At 53.0% G+C, this 17,500-nt stretch overlaps 1 protein-coding gene across 1 annotated transcript in view; it reads right to left on the minus strand.

Annotated features, from left to right (window-relative positions):
- SDF4 (stromal cell derived factor 4) overlaps nt 1-17,500 on the minus strand; it is a 64,673-nt gene that overhangs the window by 9,472 nt on the left and 37,701 nt on the right. The window contains exon 5 of the mRNA XM_075327245.1: nt 14,290-14,448. Coding sequence (XP_075183360.1) covers nt 14,290-14,448 — 159 coding nt within the window. The remainder of the gene's footprint in view (nt 1-14,289; nt 14,449-17,500) is intronic.

Here is a 17,500-nt window from a genome sequence, read left to right on the forward strand (position 1 = left end):
CTTCTCCAAATAATTTCCCCTGTCTGCAACTGTCAATCAAGTGACATCACTTTTGGATTCAGTCACATCTGCAAAAAGCCCCATGCGTGGTGGCCAATAATTCAGTTAGGAGCCTAATATAGAACAGAGCAGGGGCATCACCTTTTACTAAAAGGAACCTGTCAGGTGCAATATTCAGCCAGTAGCACGAGCAGTTTTGGGTGCATATTGCTAATCCCTGCCTAACCGTCCCTGTATACACTAGCATAGATAAAGGGATCTATAGAAAAAGTATTTCTAATGATCCTTTATATGAATAGCATGTTAGCATGCCCCTGTGGCTGCCCTAATTGCTAAGAAGGTGGACTATCCGGGGGGGGGGGGGGGACAAACAGCCTTGCGTCTAGTCCCTACGCTCATTAGCATATCAAAGGATGTTTAGAAATCCTTTTTCTAAAGATCTCTTTATCTATGCTAGTGTATACAGGGACAGTTAGGCTATGTGCCCACGCTGCGGATTTACCGCGGATTTGCCGCGGATTTACCGAAAATCTGCAGCAGCAGCACTTCCAAGCCATTTCAATGGCATTTTGGAAATGCTGTGCCCATGCTGCGGATTTTTCCGCGGCGGATTTGCCGCGGATTTTGATGCGGAAAAATCTGCAGCATGTCAATTATTGTTGCGGATTTTGGTGCGGATTTTTCCCATGCAAGTCAATGCAAGGTGTAAAATCCGCAAGAAATCCGCAGGTCTGTTCCCACAGGCTCTTTTTCCTGCGGATTTGGTGCGGATCTCGCAAACAAATCCGCAGGAAGTGACGTAGGATAGTGCAGGAAGAGGAAGTTTCACCATTTTGTAGTGTAGAGTAGTGGCAGTGTAGTCGTGTTGTGTCCGGACTCTGGATTGCCAGCTAAAAGCAGCTAGTTACAGGCTGCTTGCTTTTAGCTGGCAAAACAGGATCCCAGCTCTTTTTTCACAATTCTTTTTAAAAAAAAAAAAAAAAAAAAAAATGTGCTCCGCTGTATTTTCACTGTCCAGCCCGATGCAAGCAAGCAACTGAGGGCTGTGCTTCTCAGCGGGATAAGGCTGAAGCATTCTCTGCCCCTCCCGCTGAGAAAAACAGTCCTCAGCTGCCCCTGAAAATGGCGGCTTCATTGTGAAGCGCCATTCTCAGGTGCTGTACCGAGGCTCATCCAGCCGCCCTGATGCATTTGGCTGGCTGGGTAATCTGAAGGGGTTAATGCCAGTTTTCTGCAAACTGGCACTAAGCCCGAGGTTCATAATGTCATGCCTGTGTAGACACGGCCATTATGAACCTCCGTTTGGTAATAAAGAAAAGAAAACACTTTTTGAAAAATGTTATTTGAAATAAAAACACACAAACATCCCTGATTCCCATCTTTATTACTCCCAAGCCTCAGAGGTTAATCCAGGACAATATCACAGGAAAGCTGGGAGGAGAGAGGCTGATGCTGGGGAAGGCTGGAAGGAGAGAGGCTGAGGCTGGGAGGAGAGAGGCTGATGCTGGGGAAGGCTGATGCTGAGGGAGGCTGGGAGGGGAAAGCTGATGCTGGGGAAGGCTGGGAGGACGGAGGCTGGGAGGAGAGAGGCTGATCCTGGGGAAGGCTGGGAGAGGGAGGCTGATGCTGGGGGAGGCTGGAAGGAGAGAGGGTGATGCTGGGAGAGGCTGGAAGGAGAGAGGCTGATGCTGGGGGAGGCTGATGTTGGGGAAGGCTGGGAGGACGGAGGCTGGGAGGAGAGAGGCTGATCCTGGGGAAGGCTGGGAGAGGGAGGCTGTCACAAACCACCGGGGGGGTCACTCAGAAATCCCCCGCGCTGGCTACCAGTACGTCACAATCGGGGGGTAACAAGTGGGGGTCACCCCTCCTTTATACCTCCCGACCGACAGACAGAGCACGTGACGCGCTCTCTAGCGCCCCTCTTATAGTCAGGCCAATTATGGAATTGCCCGACAATAAGCAAGGAGGCCGCTATACTACTTATGCCGATTATTGAAGGGTCCCCGGTGAGAGTAAGGTATATATTCCCCCGACCTCCGCGGGCGGAATATATAAAATCTCCCCGAATCTCACTGGCCTCCCCACAATAATCCTTGGCACAATTCGCTGCCACCAACCGATTTACGGTAACTATTAGCCGAACACACAGACGTGGGATTCAAGATCGAGATAACAGAACAGCCCAAGATTAATTATATAATTTAATCAGCCTAAAGCACACTAGAAACTACAATATATACAATAGGGAATCTACAGAATATACATATGTCAGAGTACAGTTACAGATAAAGCATGGTTTACAAACAGGCATGCAATTCAATCAGTTACCTTGTGCGTCTGGCCACAGGGGGGCGCTGTAGACCAGGTTTCCAGGAACTCCCTCACAGGTCTTTCCCAACCAGGCCCCCGAGCAGAAGAACACTGGAAAATGGCCGAAGTAGGGTTATCAACCTGGGCACATCCAGGTCCCCTCCTACCTTCGTGACCTCACAGGGAGCACTGCTCCACCCCTGGCTTGAGTTATGGACAATATCCCAACATGGAATATGGGCCATAACTTTGCCTGGGAGCATCGTAGGCGGACGCCAATGCTCTCATTGTGACAGTTATGAATTTAGCTACAGAACGAGGGGACTCATGACCTGTCTGCCAGTTCCCCATTGGCTGATATCACGCCTGGGGCATTTCCCGATGTCCTGCTCCCATAAAAAGGGTGTGCCGGCATCGTCTGCATGCGGAGACACCATTTTTATGGTTGCCATATTTATCGGAAATATGGCTTGCGAGATATGAACCATTTTTTACTGGAGTCGTTCTGTCTGGCTATTTCCATAGCCTTGCTAATTAGATAGCAGCTCCTACTACAGGGTGACGGCAGGGAGTCATCCTGTGTCCATTGTTCCTAAGCCACCTAATTTCCATATCACAGGACATGGCCATGGGATTTGTTGCTAAACCAGTTGTGTGAAGGAAAGGGGGGGTGACACCAGGAGAGGGCTTCCTGACATACTTGAATATCATGATTTATCGTCATATCTCCGGATTTACCTCACACCTCCCCCCTTTTGAGGGCGCTAGGGGGCAGCACACTCCGGTGTTCCCCCGTGCGCCCGTCTGCGACCTCTCCTTGTCGGGACAGCCCGTCTGCGTTACCGTGGTCACGGCCCCTTTTGTGGCGAATGGTGAAGTTGTATTGCTGGAGCGCAAGGCTCCATCGCAACAATCGCCCATTCGTCCCAGAGACGGTGTGCAACCAGCTGAGGGGATTGTGGTCCGTCTCCACGATGAAGTGGCGCCCGTATAGATAGGGTTGCAGACGCTGCAGGGCCCACACTATGGCCAGGCACTCCTTCTCCATCGTGGAATAGGCAACTTCCCTTGGTAACAGCTTCCTGCTCAGGTACAAGACTGGGTGCTCTTGGCTCGCAGAGTCCACCTGGCTGAGCACCGCACCGAGGCCGAAGTCACTGGCGTCGGTCTGTACTACAAACGGCCGCGTGAAGTCGGCTGCCTGTAGCACGGGCGGGCTGGACAGGGCGTCCTTTAGGGCCCGGAAGGCTGTCTCGCAGTCCATTGTCCAATCGACTGCAGAGGGCAGCTTCTTCTTGGTGAGGTCCGTCAAGGGCTTTGCCAGGCTACTATAGCATGGAACAAACCTCCTATAGTACCCAGCGGTCCCCAAGAAGGACATCACCTGCTTCTTGGTCCTGGGGGTGGGCCAGGATGCGATGGCCTCCACTTTCTCAGGCCCGGGCTTCAGTGTTCTCCCACCTACCCGGTGACCGAGGTACTGGACCTCGCTCATGGCTAGCTGACACTTTCCCGGCTTGATGGTCAAACCTGCCCGGTGGATCCGCCTGAGCACCTGTGCTAGATGCTCTAGGTGGTCCTCCCAGGTGGGACTGAAGACGGCAATGTCATCAAGGTACGCGGCCGCGTACCCTTCAAGTCCCTTGAGCAGGGTGTTGACCATCCGCTGGAAAGTGGCAGGGGCATTCCTCATCCCGAATGGCATCACCGTGGACTCGTACAGTCCAAATGGGGTAATAAAGGCAGAGCGTTCCCTGGCCTTGCGAGTCAGGGGGATCTGCCAATATCCCCGGCTCAGATCCATGATGGTCAGGTACTGAGCCCCGGCCAACTGATCGAGCAGGTCATCGATGCGTGGCATTGGGTACGCATCGGCGACCGTGACAGCATTGAGCCCCCTGTAGTCCACGCAGAACCGAGTGGTTCGGTCCTTCTTAGGGACGAGGACTACAGGTGAGGCCCAAGCGCTGTTGGATGCCTGGATCACCCCCAGCTTCAGCATCTCGTCAATCTCCTGGCGCATGTGTTGCTGCACCTCCAGGGAGACCCGATATGCTGAACGCCGGATCGGGGGATGATCCCCAGTGTCCACGTGATGGACAGCCAAGTTAGTCCTTCCGGGCTGGTTGGTAAACAACCCCCGGAAGGGGAGGAGGGTGGCCCACAGCTGGGACCGTTGGTCTTCCAAGAGCTGGTGGCCAACCTCCACATCCTCAATGGATCCGCCTGCCCTAACCTGGGCTAGCATATCCAAGAGGGTTTCCGCTTCTCCCTCCTCGGGCAGGTTGCACACGGGGAGCGCACATGCCTCCCGCTCATGATGTGCCTTCATCATGTTCACATGGAAGGGCTTCCGCCTTCCACGGGCAGGGTCCAGGGTGACCAGGTACGTTACAGGGTTGAGCTGCTGGTACACGAGGTATGGGCCTTCCCAGGCTGCCTGAAGCTTGTCCTGTGGTACGGGGACCAGTACCCACACCTTTTGACCCACTTGGTAGGTCCTCTCACAAGCGTTCTGGTCGTACCAACGCTTCTGATCGGCCTGGGCTTGAGCCATATTGTCGTGTACCAGTTGCGTCAAGGCCTGCATTTTGTCCCGGAAGCGCATGACATACTCGATAACCGACACTCCAGGGGTGGCCAAATCCCCTTCCCAAGCCTCTTTCACCAGAGCCAGGGGGCCCCGCACACGTCGCCCGTACAGGAGCTCAAACGGTGAGAATCCTGTTGAGGCCTGTGGAACCTCCCGGTAAGCAAATAACAGGTGTGGGAGATACCGCTCCCAGTCACGCCCATGGGAGTCGACCAACATCTTAAGCATCTGCTTTAAGGTGCCATTGAACCGCTCGCACAGGCCATTAGTCTGTGGATGGTACGGGCTGGCCACCAGATGTCGCACCTGGACTTGCTTACAGAGGGCCTCCATCAGCTGGGACATGAATTGGGTCCCCCGGTCAGTGAGCATTTCCTGGGGAAAACCCACTCGGGAGAAAATCTCCAGCAATGCGGTGGCCACCTTGTCAGCCCGAATGGACGACAAGGCCACTGCTTCTGGGTACCGGGTGGCATAGTCCACTACCGTCAGTATGAAGCGTTTCCCGGAGCTGCTGGGGATGGCCAGCGGGCCGACCAGATCCACAGCCACCCTCCTGAAAGGCTCATCGATGATTGGCAGAGATACCAGTGGGGCTTTGGGGCGTGGCCCCGCCTTCCCCACTCTCTGACAGGTTTCACACGAACGGCAGTAGGCAGCCACATCGGCCCCCATTTTTGGCCAGTAGAAATGCTGGTTTAACCTGGCCTTGGTCTTAGCGATCCCTAGGTGTCCGGCCATCGGAATCTCATGTGCGATCCGCAACAACTCCGTCCGGAACGGATAGGGTACCACCAACTGTCGGTCCCTGGGCCACGCCTCCGGTGAACCCTGCTGGACCGTGGCCCGGTACAGCCGTCCTTGGTCCCAGACCACTCGCTCCGGGTCCGAGTCCGAGGGAGGCTGTGCCGCCTGCTCCTTAAGAGCTTTCAGGCTGTCGTCAGCTTCTAACGCTGCCTGAAACCCCTGACTAGATGTGGCCAGAATCGACGAGACTGTCACATCTTCAGTCAGTACCCCGGGACCTGTGTCCTGGCCTCCACCTGACTCGGCTGCCACTTGGTCAGAAGGGGAAGAGCTATCGGACCTCCGGGAGGCCCCTTGGCTTCCAGCACTCCCACTGCGGGTGACAGCGGCCACAGCCGCTGCGACCGTGGGTCGTGCCTGCTCCTCCTCCGTTCCTGACCAAGTCGCCGGTTCAGGCAGACCTACCTGGCTTCCTGACACCCCGGTTGTGGGGGAACCATGCACCGAGATCTTACCTGGGAGCACTTCCGCTCCTGGACCGGCCCCAATCTCACCTGCCTGTTCCCCTCCTGCAGCAACAGAACCCCGCTGTGAAATCTCTGGGGACCCCACATTTGCTGTGGTAGCCCCCACCCCACACACTGGTCCTCCCCCTGCAGCACCCTGCTCTCTGCTTATCCCTGCAGAGGGCAACAGATCCCAGCTCACAGGCTGATTACTTGTAGAGGCATTGTCACACCTTTCTCTGACCCCCTCCCCTGTCACAGCTGCAGCTGAGTGTGTGTCTATGGTGTCTATGCAAGCAGAAATATCAGAGTTCACTCCCTCCTCCCTTACATCATTCATAGATAACACATTAACATTGTCCGGAGGCATGTCAATACTGGCTGAAGGTTCAGCCCTTGGTTGGGGCCCAAACTGGGAGGTTATCTGCCCCAAATCTGTCCCAAGTAGCACGTTTGCAGGGATCCGATCAGTTACCCCCACCTCCCTCACCCCTCGCCCTGCGCCCCAGTCCACATAAATGTCAGCAACAGGCAGCGCCGGGTCAGTGCCTCCAATCCCGGAGACAGCGAGGGTTTTTCCAGGGATCAAGTCTTGGGGGGACACCATCTCAGGCCGCACCAGAGTCACCTCCGAGGCGCTGTCTCGCAGTCCTATGGTCACAGACCGGCCGACGGTGACAGGTTGGAAGCTGTCCAGGGACCTACCACCACCCCCACCCACACAATACACCTTGGGCGGCCCTTGGGACGGGGACGGAGCCGGGGCCTTGGGACGCTGAGGGCACATGGCCTTGAAGTGTCCAGGTAGGTTGCACTGGTGGCACCGTCTTGGTTCTGCCACGGGCCTGGAGAGGGGAGTTGAGGGGGACACCCCCTGCAGTCTAGGGGCAGGTGGGGCAGTCGCAGAATTCATCTTACCCCCTCTCCAGGTGCTGCTGGTGGCCGCTCTCCTGGCCTCAGGGGCCCGGTTGTTGGTGTAGTCATCGGCAAGGGCAGCTGTAGCCGTGGACCCCTTTGGCTTCTGGTCTCGGATGAACTGGCGGAGATCCTCAGGGCAGTTCCACAAGAGTTGCTCCGTGATGAACAAGTCCAGGATCTCCGGTCCGGTGGAAAGCTGCAGGCCTTGGGTCCAGTGGTCGGCAGCTCGGGCAAGTGCCCGCCTGTGGTCAGCCCAGGAGTCCTTTGGTCCCTTCTGTAGGCTCCGGAACTTCTTGCGGTAGGACTCTGGGGTGAGGTTGTACTGTTGGATCAGGGCCCGCTTGATGGTGTCGTAGCCCTGATCTGCCTCAGCAGGCAAGTCCCCAAGGACATCCAGGGCCTTACCCCTTAAACGGGGGGTCAGGTATTTGGCCCACTGGTCCTTGTCCAGATGGTGCTGCAAGCAAGTCCGTTCAAAAGCAGTCAAGAAAGAGTCCAAGTCTCCATCCTTCTCCAGCACTGGGAAGTCCTCAACACGGACCTTTGGAAGTTTGGTGTCTCGAAGGTCACGTGTGGCTGATGAGGGCCGGAGCTGAGCTAGCTGCAGCTGGTAGTCACGGTCTGCCTGTCGCTCTCGCTCTTCACGCGCTGCCTGCCGCTCTCGCTCCGCAGCCTCACGCTCTGCGTGCCGCTCTGCCCTGCGCTCTGCCAGGAGTTCCTTGTAGCCCTTCTGGTCTCCAGCCTGGAGAAGGGCCATAGCCATTTGAAGAAGGCTATCCGAGCCTCCCAGGCTCGGTGGAATGGCACGTGGTGATCTGCGGCACGCTGCAGAGCCTGGTGATTCACTGTCCATTGCAGAGCGGAGGGCTGGCATCTGGCTCGTTGAGGACCCTTGGGTGAGCTGCTCCTCATCTTGTCCATAATTGCCAGCTTGTGCGCTGTCCTCTGCAGAACGGTTTTCTGGCGTCGAGCTCCTGGAGGACTCGTGGGCAACCTCCTCATTGCTGTCCACAGCACCGTCCTCCCTCTCTTCGGCTCCTGCCTTAGCATTGGCCAGTTGCATAGCTCTGCTCCTGGTGCCATCAGCCATTCTTGCAGACTTTTGGTCACTGACACAGAACTGACACCTGATGCCTCCACACACCTTACAGTATCTGCACTCTGACACTCTAGTGTTGAGCTAGTCTGAAGACCCCAGCAGCCACAGCTGCTGCAGGCAGTCTTTAGTGTCTGGGAGTATGGGTCTCACACTCACACACACTATTATCTCGATCCCACCGCTATGCCACCAATATGTCACAAACCACCGGGGGGGTCACTCAGAAATCCCCCGCGCTGGCTACCAGTACGTCACAATCGGGGGGTAACAAGTGGGGGTCACCCCTCCTTTATACCTCCCGACCGACAGACAGAGCACGTGACGCGCTCTCTAGCGCCCCTCTTATAGTCAGGCCAATTATGGAATTGCCCGACAATAAGCAAGGAGGCCGCTATACTACTTATGCCGATTATTGAAGGGTCCCCGGTGAGAGTAAGGTATATATTCCCCCGACCTCCGCGGGCGGAATATATAAAATCTCCCCGAATCTCACTGGCCTCCCCACAATAATCCTTGGCACAATTCGCTGCCACCAACCGATTTACGGTAACTATTAGCCGAACACACAGACGTGGGATTCAAGATCGAGATAACAGAACAGCCCAAGATTAATTATATAATTTAATCAGCCTAAAGCACACTAGAAACTACAATATATACAATAGGGAATCTACAGAATATACATATGTCAGAGTACAGTTACAGATAAAGCATGGTTTACAACAGGTATGCAATTCAATCAGTTACCTTGTGCGTCTGGCCACAGGGGGGCGCTGTAGACCAGGTTTCCAGGAACTCCCTCACAGGTCTTTCCCAACCAGGCCCCCGAGCAGAAGAACACTGGAAAATGGCCGAAGTAGGGTTATCAACCTGGGCACATCCAGGTCCCCTCCTACCTTCGTGACCTCACAGGGAGCACTGCTCCACCCCTGGCTTGAGTTATGGACAATATCCCAACATGGAATATGGGCCATAACTTTGCCTGGGAGCGTCGTAGGCGGACGCCAATGCTCTCATTGTGACAGTTATGAATTTAGCTACAGAACGAGGGGACTCATGACCTGTCTGCCAGTTCCCCATTGGCTGATATCACGCCTGGGGCATTTCCCGATGTCCTGCTCCCATAAAAAGGGTGTGCCGGCATCGTCTGCATGCGGAGACACCATTTTTATGGTTGCCATATTTATCGGAAATATGGCTTGCGAGATATGAACCATTTTTTACTGGAGTCGTTCTGTCTGGCTATTTCCATAGCCTTGCTAATTAGATAGCAGCTCCTACTACAGGGTGACGGCAGGGAGTCATCCTGTGTCCATTGTTCCTAAGCCACCTAATTTCCATATCACAGGACATGGCCATGGGATTTGTTGCTAAACCAGTTGTGTGAAGGAAAGGGGGGGTGACACCAGGAGAGGGCTTCCTGACATACTTGAATATCATGATTTATCGTCATATCTCCGGATTTACCTCACAGAGGCTGATGCTGGAAGGAGAGAGGCTGATGCTGGGGGAGGCTAGAAGGAGAGAGGCTGATGCTGGGGGAGGCTAGAAGGAGAGAGGCTGATGCTGCGGGCAGAGAGGCTGATGCTGCGGGCAGAGAGGCTGATGCTGGTGCAGCATGGGGAATGGAGCACGATGGGGGGTGCGCAGCATGGGGGATGGAGCACGATGGGGAGTGCGCAGCATGGGGGATGGAGCACGTTTGGGAGTGCGCAGCATGGGGGATGGAGCACGTTTGGGAGTGCGCAGCATGGCGGATGGACCACGTTTGGGAGTGCGCAGCATGGAGGATGGAGCACGTTTGGCAGTGCGCAGCATGGCGGATGGAGCACGTTTGGGAGTGCGCAGCATGGCGGATGGAGCACGTTTGGGAGTGCGCAGCATGGCGGATGGACCACGTTTGGGAGTGCGCAGCATGGCGGATGGACCACGTTTGGGAGTGCGCAGCATGGCGGATGGAGCACGTTTGGGAGTGCGCAGCATGACGGATGGAGCACGTTTGGGAGTGCGCAGCATGGCGGATGGAGCACGTTTGGGAATGCGCAGCATGCCGGATGGTGCACGATGGGGAGTGCGCAGCATGACGGATGGACCACGTTTGGGAGTGCGCAGCATGGCGGATGGAGCACGTTTGGGAGTGCGCAGCATGGCGGAAGGAGCACGTTTGGGAGTGCGCAGCATGGCGGGTGGAGCACGTTTGGGAGTGTGCAGCATGGCGGATGGAGCATGATGGGGGGTGCGCAGCATGGCGGATGGAGCACGTTTGGGAGTGCGCAGCATGGCGGATGGAGCACGTTTGGGAGTGTGCAGCATGGCGGATAGAGCACGATGGGGAGTGCACAGCATGGCGGATGGAGCACGTTTGGGAGTGCGCAGCATGGGGGATGCAGCACGATGGGGAGTGCGCAGTATGGCGGATGGAGCACGTTTGGGAGTGCGCAGCATGGCGGATGGACCACGTTTGGGAGTGCGCAGCATGGCGGATGCAGCACGTTTGGGAATGCGCAGCATGGGGGATGCAGCACGATGGGGAGTGCGCTGCATGGGGGATGGAGCACGATGGGGGGTGCGCAGCATGGGGGATGGAGCACGTTTGGGAGTGCGCAGCATGGCGGATAGAGCACGATGGGGAGTGCGCAGCATGGCGGATGGAGCACGTTTGGGAGTGCGCAGCATGGGGGATGCAGCACAATGGGGAGTGCGCAGTATGGCGGATGGAGCACGTTTGGGAGTGCGCAGCATGGCGGATGGACCACGTTTGGGAGTGCGCAGCATGGCGGATGGAGCACGTTTGGGAGTGCGCAGCATGGGGGATGCAGCACGATGGGGAGTGCGCTGCATGGGGGATGGAGCACGATGGGGGGTGCGCAGCATGGGGGATGGAGCACGATGGAAGGTGCACACCTCCCCCCAACACACACACACACACACACACACACACGCGCACTGCACAACACACACACTGGGAACCACAAACAACGCCCTACACAGACACCCATACACACAGACAACGCTGCACACACACATGGCGGATAGAGCACGATGGGGAGTGCGCAGCATGGCGGATGGAGCACGTTTGGGAGTGCGCAGCATGGGGGATGCAGCACGATGGGGAGTGCGCAGTATGGCGGATGGAGCACGTTTGGGAGTGCGCAGCATGGCGGATGGACCACGTTTGGGAGTGCGCAGCATGGCGGATGGAGCACGTTTGGGAGTGCGCAGCATGGGGGATGCAGCACGATGGGGAGTGCGCTGCATGGGGGATGGAGCACGATGGGGGGTGCGCAGCATGGGGGATGGAGCACGATGGAAGGTGCACACCTCCCCCCAACACACACACACACACACACACACGCGCACTGCACAACACACACACACTGGGAACCACAGACAACGCTGCACACACACAACACCCAACACACAAACACCGCAGCACACACAAATATACGCACATACCGCACAACACACACATTGCTCAAAACATACCTCCCCCCAAAACACACCACACACACAAACCGCACAACACACACACACACACACAACGCTACAGACACACAGCGCTCCACAAACAACGCAACACACGCAACACACATACAACACCGCTCTCACCCCCCGCCACACCCAGAACATGTACAGCGCCCTACACAAACACTTGGTAACTACACACAACAACATCTATATAACAAAAATCATACATGAACTACACAATACGTAAATTCTAGAATACCCGATGCGTAGAATCGGGCCACCTTCTAGTATATATATATATATATATATATATATATATATATATATATATATATATATATATATATATATATATATATATATATATATATATATATATATATATATAATATAGCTATCTATGTCTCTCTCGCTTTATATACATATTTAGTTACTCTTGAATTACACTTTTTCCATTATAATAATTTTTATATAGGGAATTTGGGCTTCTAAGGGGTGAAGCGACAGTGGAAATTATTATTTTTTTTTTATTTTGTTTTCATTAGAGGATGTTGGGGGACATTAGAAAAATGTAATTGATTTATTCTTTGATTACGGATTTCCCCTGTTACTGGGGCCGACTTATCCCTAAATAACTGGGGAAATCTAACCTTCTGATGCACTGTATGGCTGATCCGGGTCTGCAAGGATGCAAACTAGATGGATTGTGGCTTCCTGCTCACCAAATACATAAGCTTGCAAATTACTATTTCACCAAATGGACCAATACAAAGTTTATGCATTACTAAATAGACCTCATGAGGCTGGTGTACTTACTTTTAAAAACCATGTAGTTGGAGAATACATTTTCAAAATGTTCTGCAGTGTTATATGCGGGCCAGACCAATGCATAATGATGGTAGCCAGTCCAAGTCAGTTTCCCAGAAGATCAGTACTTGAGGGATCTGATCCTCCCCCGACTAACACCCTGTGGCCAAATGAGGACTGTTCTACCTATACAGCAATTAATGGGAACTTTTTTGGATAAGTCTCTCAATGTATTATGCATGACTATTTTTGCAGTGTAAGAAAAAGCAGAAACGAGGATACTAAGCATTACCGAAGCTGCACCCCTCACCCCCCCCACCAGGTGAACAATCTCCACCTCTTCAAAAAGTAGCACTCTGCATTTGTAACCGCATCACTGTGAGCAGAGCCGTGCGGTAAGACCAGTCTGACTAATCCGCACCTGTGCCAGAGAAGGTGGGCACGTGCGGTGAGCCACACTTTCCAGTCTCTGGTGCCTGCAGTCACACATGACGCTGGTACGGGTAATGCAGATATATGCAGCACACACACATGATCTGCAGTAGTTTCCACTTCAGAATTGTATATGGCAGGGCAGATAGAAGCTGCTTATTACAGAACCAGCCAAAAACTTACTTTTTGGAAACAGTTTTTTTTTTCCAATGTGTGAACGTAGCCTAAGTCACCTGACAGCTTATTCATGCTCCCCAAACAGGAGGCAGTATGATTCAGACACAGACTGTTATTGCAGACATGGTACATTATAGTCTACATTTTAGGGGAAAAAAATATATATATACTATGAACAGCTATCCGGCAACCTTGAGCCCCCGGGACGACCACATTAGAGCCCCCGGGACGACCACATTTGAGCCCCCGGGACGACCACATTTAAGCCCCCGGGACGACCACATTTGAGCCCCCGGGACGACCACATTTGAGCCCCCGGGACGACCACATTTGAGCCCCCGGGACGACCACATTTGAGCCCCCGGGACGACCACATTTGAGCCCCCGGGACGACCACATTTGAGCCCCCGGGACGACCACATTTGAGCCCCCGGGACGACCACATTTGAGCCCCCGGGACGACCACATTTGAGCTTGCTCCCTGGCAGCTTCTCCTCGCTCCTCTCCCATAGACTGACAGGTCTCTCTCTGTGTATATGTATGTATGTAGAGACCTGTCAGTCCCGGACGGCTTTTCAAAGTATGGCTTCTCGGAAATCCAGCAGTAGAGTGAAGCATACACTGCTGCAATGACAGGCACTGATTCATGTATTAAGTTTCTGCATTCAGGTTCCCTTTAAAAAGGAGGGTGCGTATAGTGAAAGACCTGTCACTCAGGGCCGATGGGTGGGGAAAAGTTGTCGGGGACCCACCCAAGTAAGTCAAACATACCTGGAGGAGTATCTATTTACAGTCTGTACGTGCTGCCTGTAAATCGGGCAGATAAGCCAGGATGGACTGTCAGTGCAGGGAGAGGAAAGTGACCGCCGTGATCATGTGTTGTCCGAGGCTAGAAAAATAGACTCCTAACAATTAGCTGGAGTCTTCACCCTGAAATGGATTGGGACTACCCAACCACAAGGGTCATTAAGTAGGGGATGTCCTGCTTCACAATGGCTTGTATGAGCCACAGTTGAGAGCAAGTCCTCTGGAGGATCCGATAAGTCCTTGTCTTCATAGCCCGTGTGATATAGTGGCCACCATAGACTACAGGAGACGCAGACGGCAACTTTCCAATGTGCAAGGAGGATCCATAGATCCTATATCAAACGCGTCATCATTGAGGCTCAGCGTATACCACTTGTACACCATATAATCCGGCACAAAGCATTCATGAAAAGCAGTGTTCTCACCTAGGTCACGAACGATCTCTTTCACCATGAACTTGAGCATCCCCCGGCTGTGCTCTGGGTGCAGGAAAGACAGGAATTCCTCCTCAGTCAGGGAATGGTCAGCTGGGGGGTTGTCAGCTTGAAACCAGCGGTCTTTTAGGTTCTCTAATACTTCTTGTGCTGTGAGAATAAAAAAGAAAGAAAGAAGTAAAAATGACCAAGTATGACATATATGTTTGTCTATCTAACAGCAAAAAAAATAAAATAAAAAAAATTAAAAAAATAAAATAAAATATATTATATATATATATATATATATATATAAATTGTCTCTCCAGTAAAGGAGACAAACTCTAGCACAGCGCCACCTATTGGAAGTAGCGATCCTAAAAGTCACAAGTGGATCTTCAACAATCCTTTGCAATATGACTCAGGATATATAAGCCAGATCAGAATCCCAATTTGCAGACACGGTGTTTCGGGGTGCTTGCCCCTCGTCAGTGCAAAGTATGGGGGTGTCTGATCTGGCTCATGAGAAAGCTATGTGGGGACCACGGGGGAACACTATTCTTCTTAAGGAGACTTTGCAAGCCAGTCTGGCTGCCAGGTAAGGGGACTTATAGCTGCAATGCCCCTCTGGGAAATATTCAAATATTCAAATTGTCTCTCCAGTAAAGGAGACAAACTCTAGCACAGCGCCACCTATTGGAAGTAAAAAATAAAATATACCGTACTTTGGATGCATGCTTTTACATTAGGTAAAGTGCCATCAAATGCAAAGAGGGGGGCGTTTAGACTTTTCCCTGACAGCAGATGTTGGAGAGAATGAATGATCGGAGAAAAGGCACCACTAACCAGTCTCTGGCAGCAGCTGACTCCCCTTTTCCTAATGAAGGTGCATGCACAGCTGAGTGTGCATGTGAATGGGGAAGTTGGAAGTAAAGGTGATTGGCCAACACCTATTTAAGTTGTATGGTCACCTTAGAGGGGCTGTCCAACTGTGGAGACCATTTGTTTGGTTTTTTTTTTGCCTAAATTGCTTGTATTTTTACAGGGAAGACTATTCTCCTTATGGAGACCTGACAAACTAGTCTGGCTGCCAGTGAGGGGACTTATAGCTGCAATGCCCCTAGCGCTAGAGTTTGTCTCCTTCCTCACTGGAGGGACAATTTGCATTTTTACAATAAGTTTCTGTAAAATCTGGCACAGTTTGGCTTCTACGTGTCTCTTGCTTCGCTGCACAACTTTTATGCGATTTGTGGTCCTAAATCAGCTGAGAGGAGCACAGAAATGAAAAAAAAAAAAAATAGAAAGGAAGTCGCCAACTCTTCCATCAAACGAGCTCTCTGATAGATTTTCAGTTAACTCATTTTGCAGCCAGTAACAGACGGAGGCTGCAGAAGGCAAAGTGAGCAAATAAAGCCAAATTGCCCCCACAACACCCCCACTTTTTTTTAAATAATTATTCAATAATATTTATATGAAGATGAACTTCACCAGACTTCATTGTCATGGTTCTCGCTGTGAGAGAGAGAGACGGGAGAGAGAGAGACGGGAGAGAGACGGGAGAGAGAGAGACGGGAGAGAGAGAGACGGGAGAGAGAGAGACGGGAGAGAGAGAGACGGGAGAGAGAGAGACGGGAGAGAGAGAGACGGGAGAGAGAGAGACGGGAGAGAGAGAGACGGGAGAGAGAGAGACGGGAGAGAGAGAGACGGGAGAGAGAGAGACGGGAGAGAGAGAGACGGGAGAGAGAGAGACGGGAGAGAGAGAGACGGGAGAGAGAGAGACGGGAGAGAGAGAGACGGGAGAGGGAAGAGAGACGGGAGAGGGAAGAGAGACGGGAGAGGGAAGAGAGACGGGAGAGGGAAGAGAGACGGCAGAGAGAGACGGGAGAGAGAGAGACGGCAGAGAGAGACGGGAGAGAGAGAGAGAGACGAGACGCATTTCCTACTGCACTGTGACAAATACTCAGCAGTGAGGGGGGAGAGTGAGACGGGAGAGAGAGAGACGGGAGAGAGAGAGACGGGAGAGAGAGAGACGGGAGAGAGAGAGACGGGAGAGAGAGAGACGGGAGAGAGACGGGAGAGAGAGAGACGGGGGAGAGAGACGGGAGAGAGAGACGGGAGAGAGAGACGGGGGAGAGTGAGACGGGGGAGAGTGAGACGGGGGAGAGTGAGACGGGGGAGAGTGAGACGGGGGAGAGTGAGACGGGGGAGAGTGAGACGGGGGAGAGTGAGACGGGGGAGAGTGAGACGGGGGAGAGTGAGACGGGGGAGAGTGAGACGGGGGAGAGTGAGACGGGGGAGAGTGAGACGGGGGAGAGTGAGACGGGGGAGAGTGAGACGGGGGAGAGTGAGACGGGGGAGAGTGAGACGGGGGAGAGAGAGACGGGGGAGAGAGAGACGGGAGAGAGAGAGACGGGAGAGGGAGAGAGACGGGAGAGGGAGAGAGACGGGAGAGAGAGAGACGGGAGAGAGACGGGAGAGAGAGAGACGGGAGAGAGAGACGGGGGGAGACGGGGTGGCTGGAGATTGTCTGGTCACTTGTGGATATGCTTCCTTCCTTCATTAGGGTTTTCACTTTGTTTTTAATGTGCAGGAATTGTTGATGAAATTCCTCCATTTTTTGTTCCGTTCCTTGGACCATGATAGTTCCATTTCTATACATATTTATGGAGAGATTAAAGGTCTCCGGGTCCTCCTCATCCTGTACTCTAATTTGTTTGCCCCTGCTAATGCCCCGTTTTTTGATGTTCTTGTAATGTTTGCTGAGAGTCTGGTCCCAGGCTTCATGGTGCCCTGAGTAGAATAACAGATTTGTTTTTTCCCCCTGTTCATTCAAGTCTATTAGTAGTGTCTCTGGGTTTTTCTTCATAGAGTCCAGTTTTATGGCTTTTCTAGCTTCCTTGGATTTGGCATTCTCAGGGAAGGTTATCTCTAATGTGTCAGACCCCCTGCTAGCTCCAGTTGCCTTCTCCAGGTCTCCTGCATTGACTACAGTGCTATCCCCGTGTTGTTTCATTTTAAAGGGCTTTCCTTTATATTTTCTAATGCGTAATATACGATCAATTCTTATTTTAGCAGTGTATTGGCATGGAGCCCTTACCTTGGGGATGCGCTGTGCTGGTAGGGTTTGATGGTGGTCTGTTTGCTGGGTTTCCACTAGGCAATCTTGTCCTCCTTTTCCATCTGTGTATTAATTTTTCTTGTGATTTTTCTTGTCATTGCTTAA

This window comes from Anomaloglossus baeobatrachus, chromosome 11 (genome assembly GCF_048569485.1).
Source record: "Anomaloglossus baeobatrachus isolate aAnoBae1 chromosome 11, aAnoBae1.hap1, whole genome shotgun sequence".
NCBI lineage: Eukaryota > Metazoa > Chordata > Amphibia > Anura > Aromobatidae > Anomaloglossus > Anomaloglossus baeobatrachus.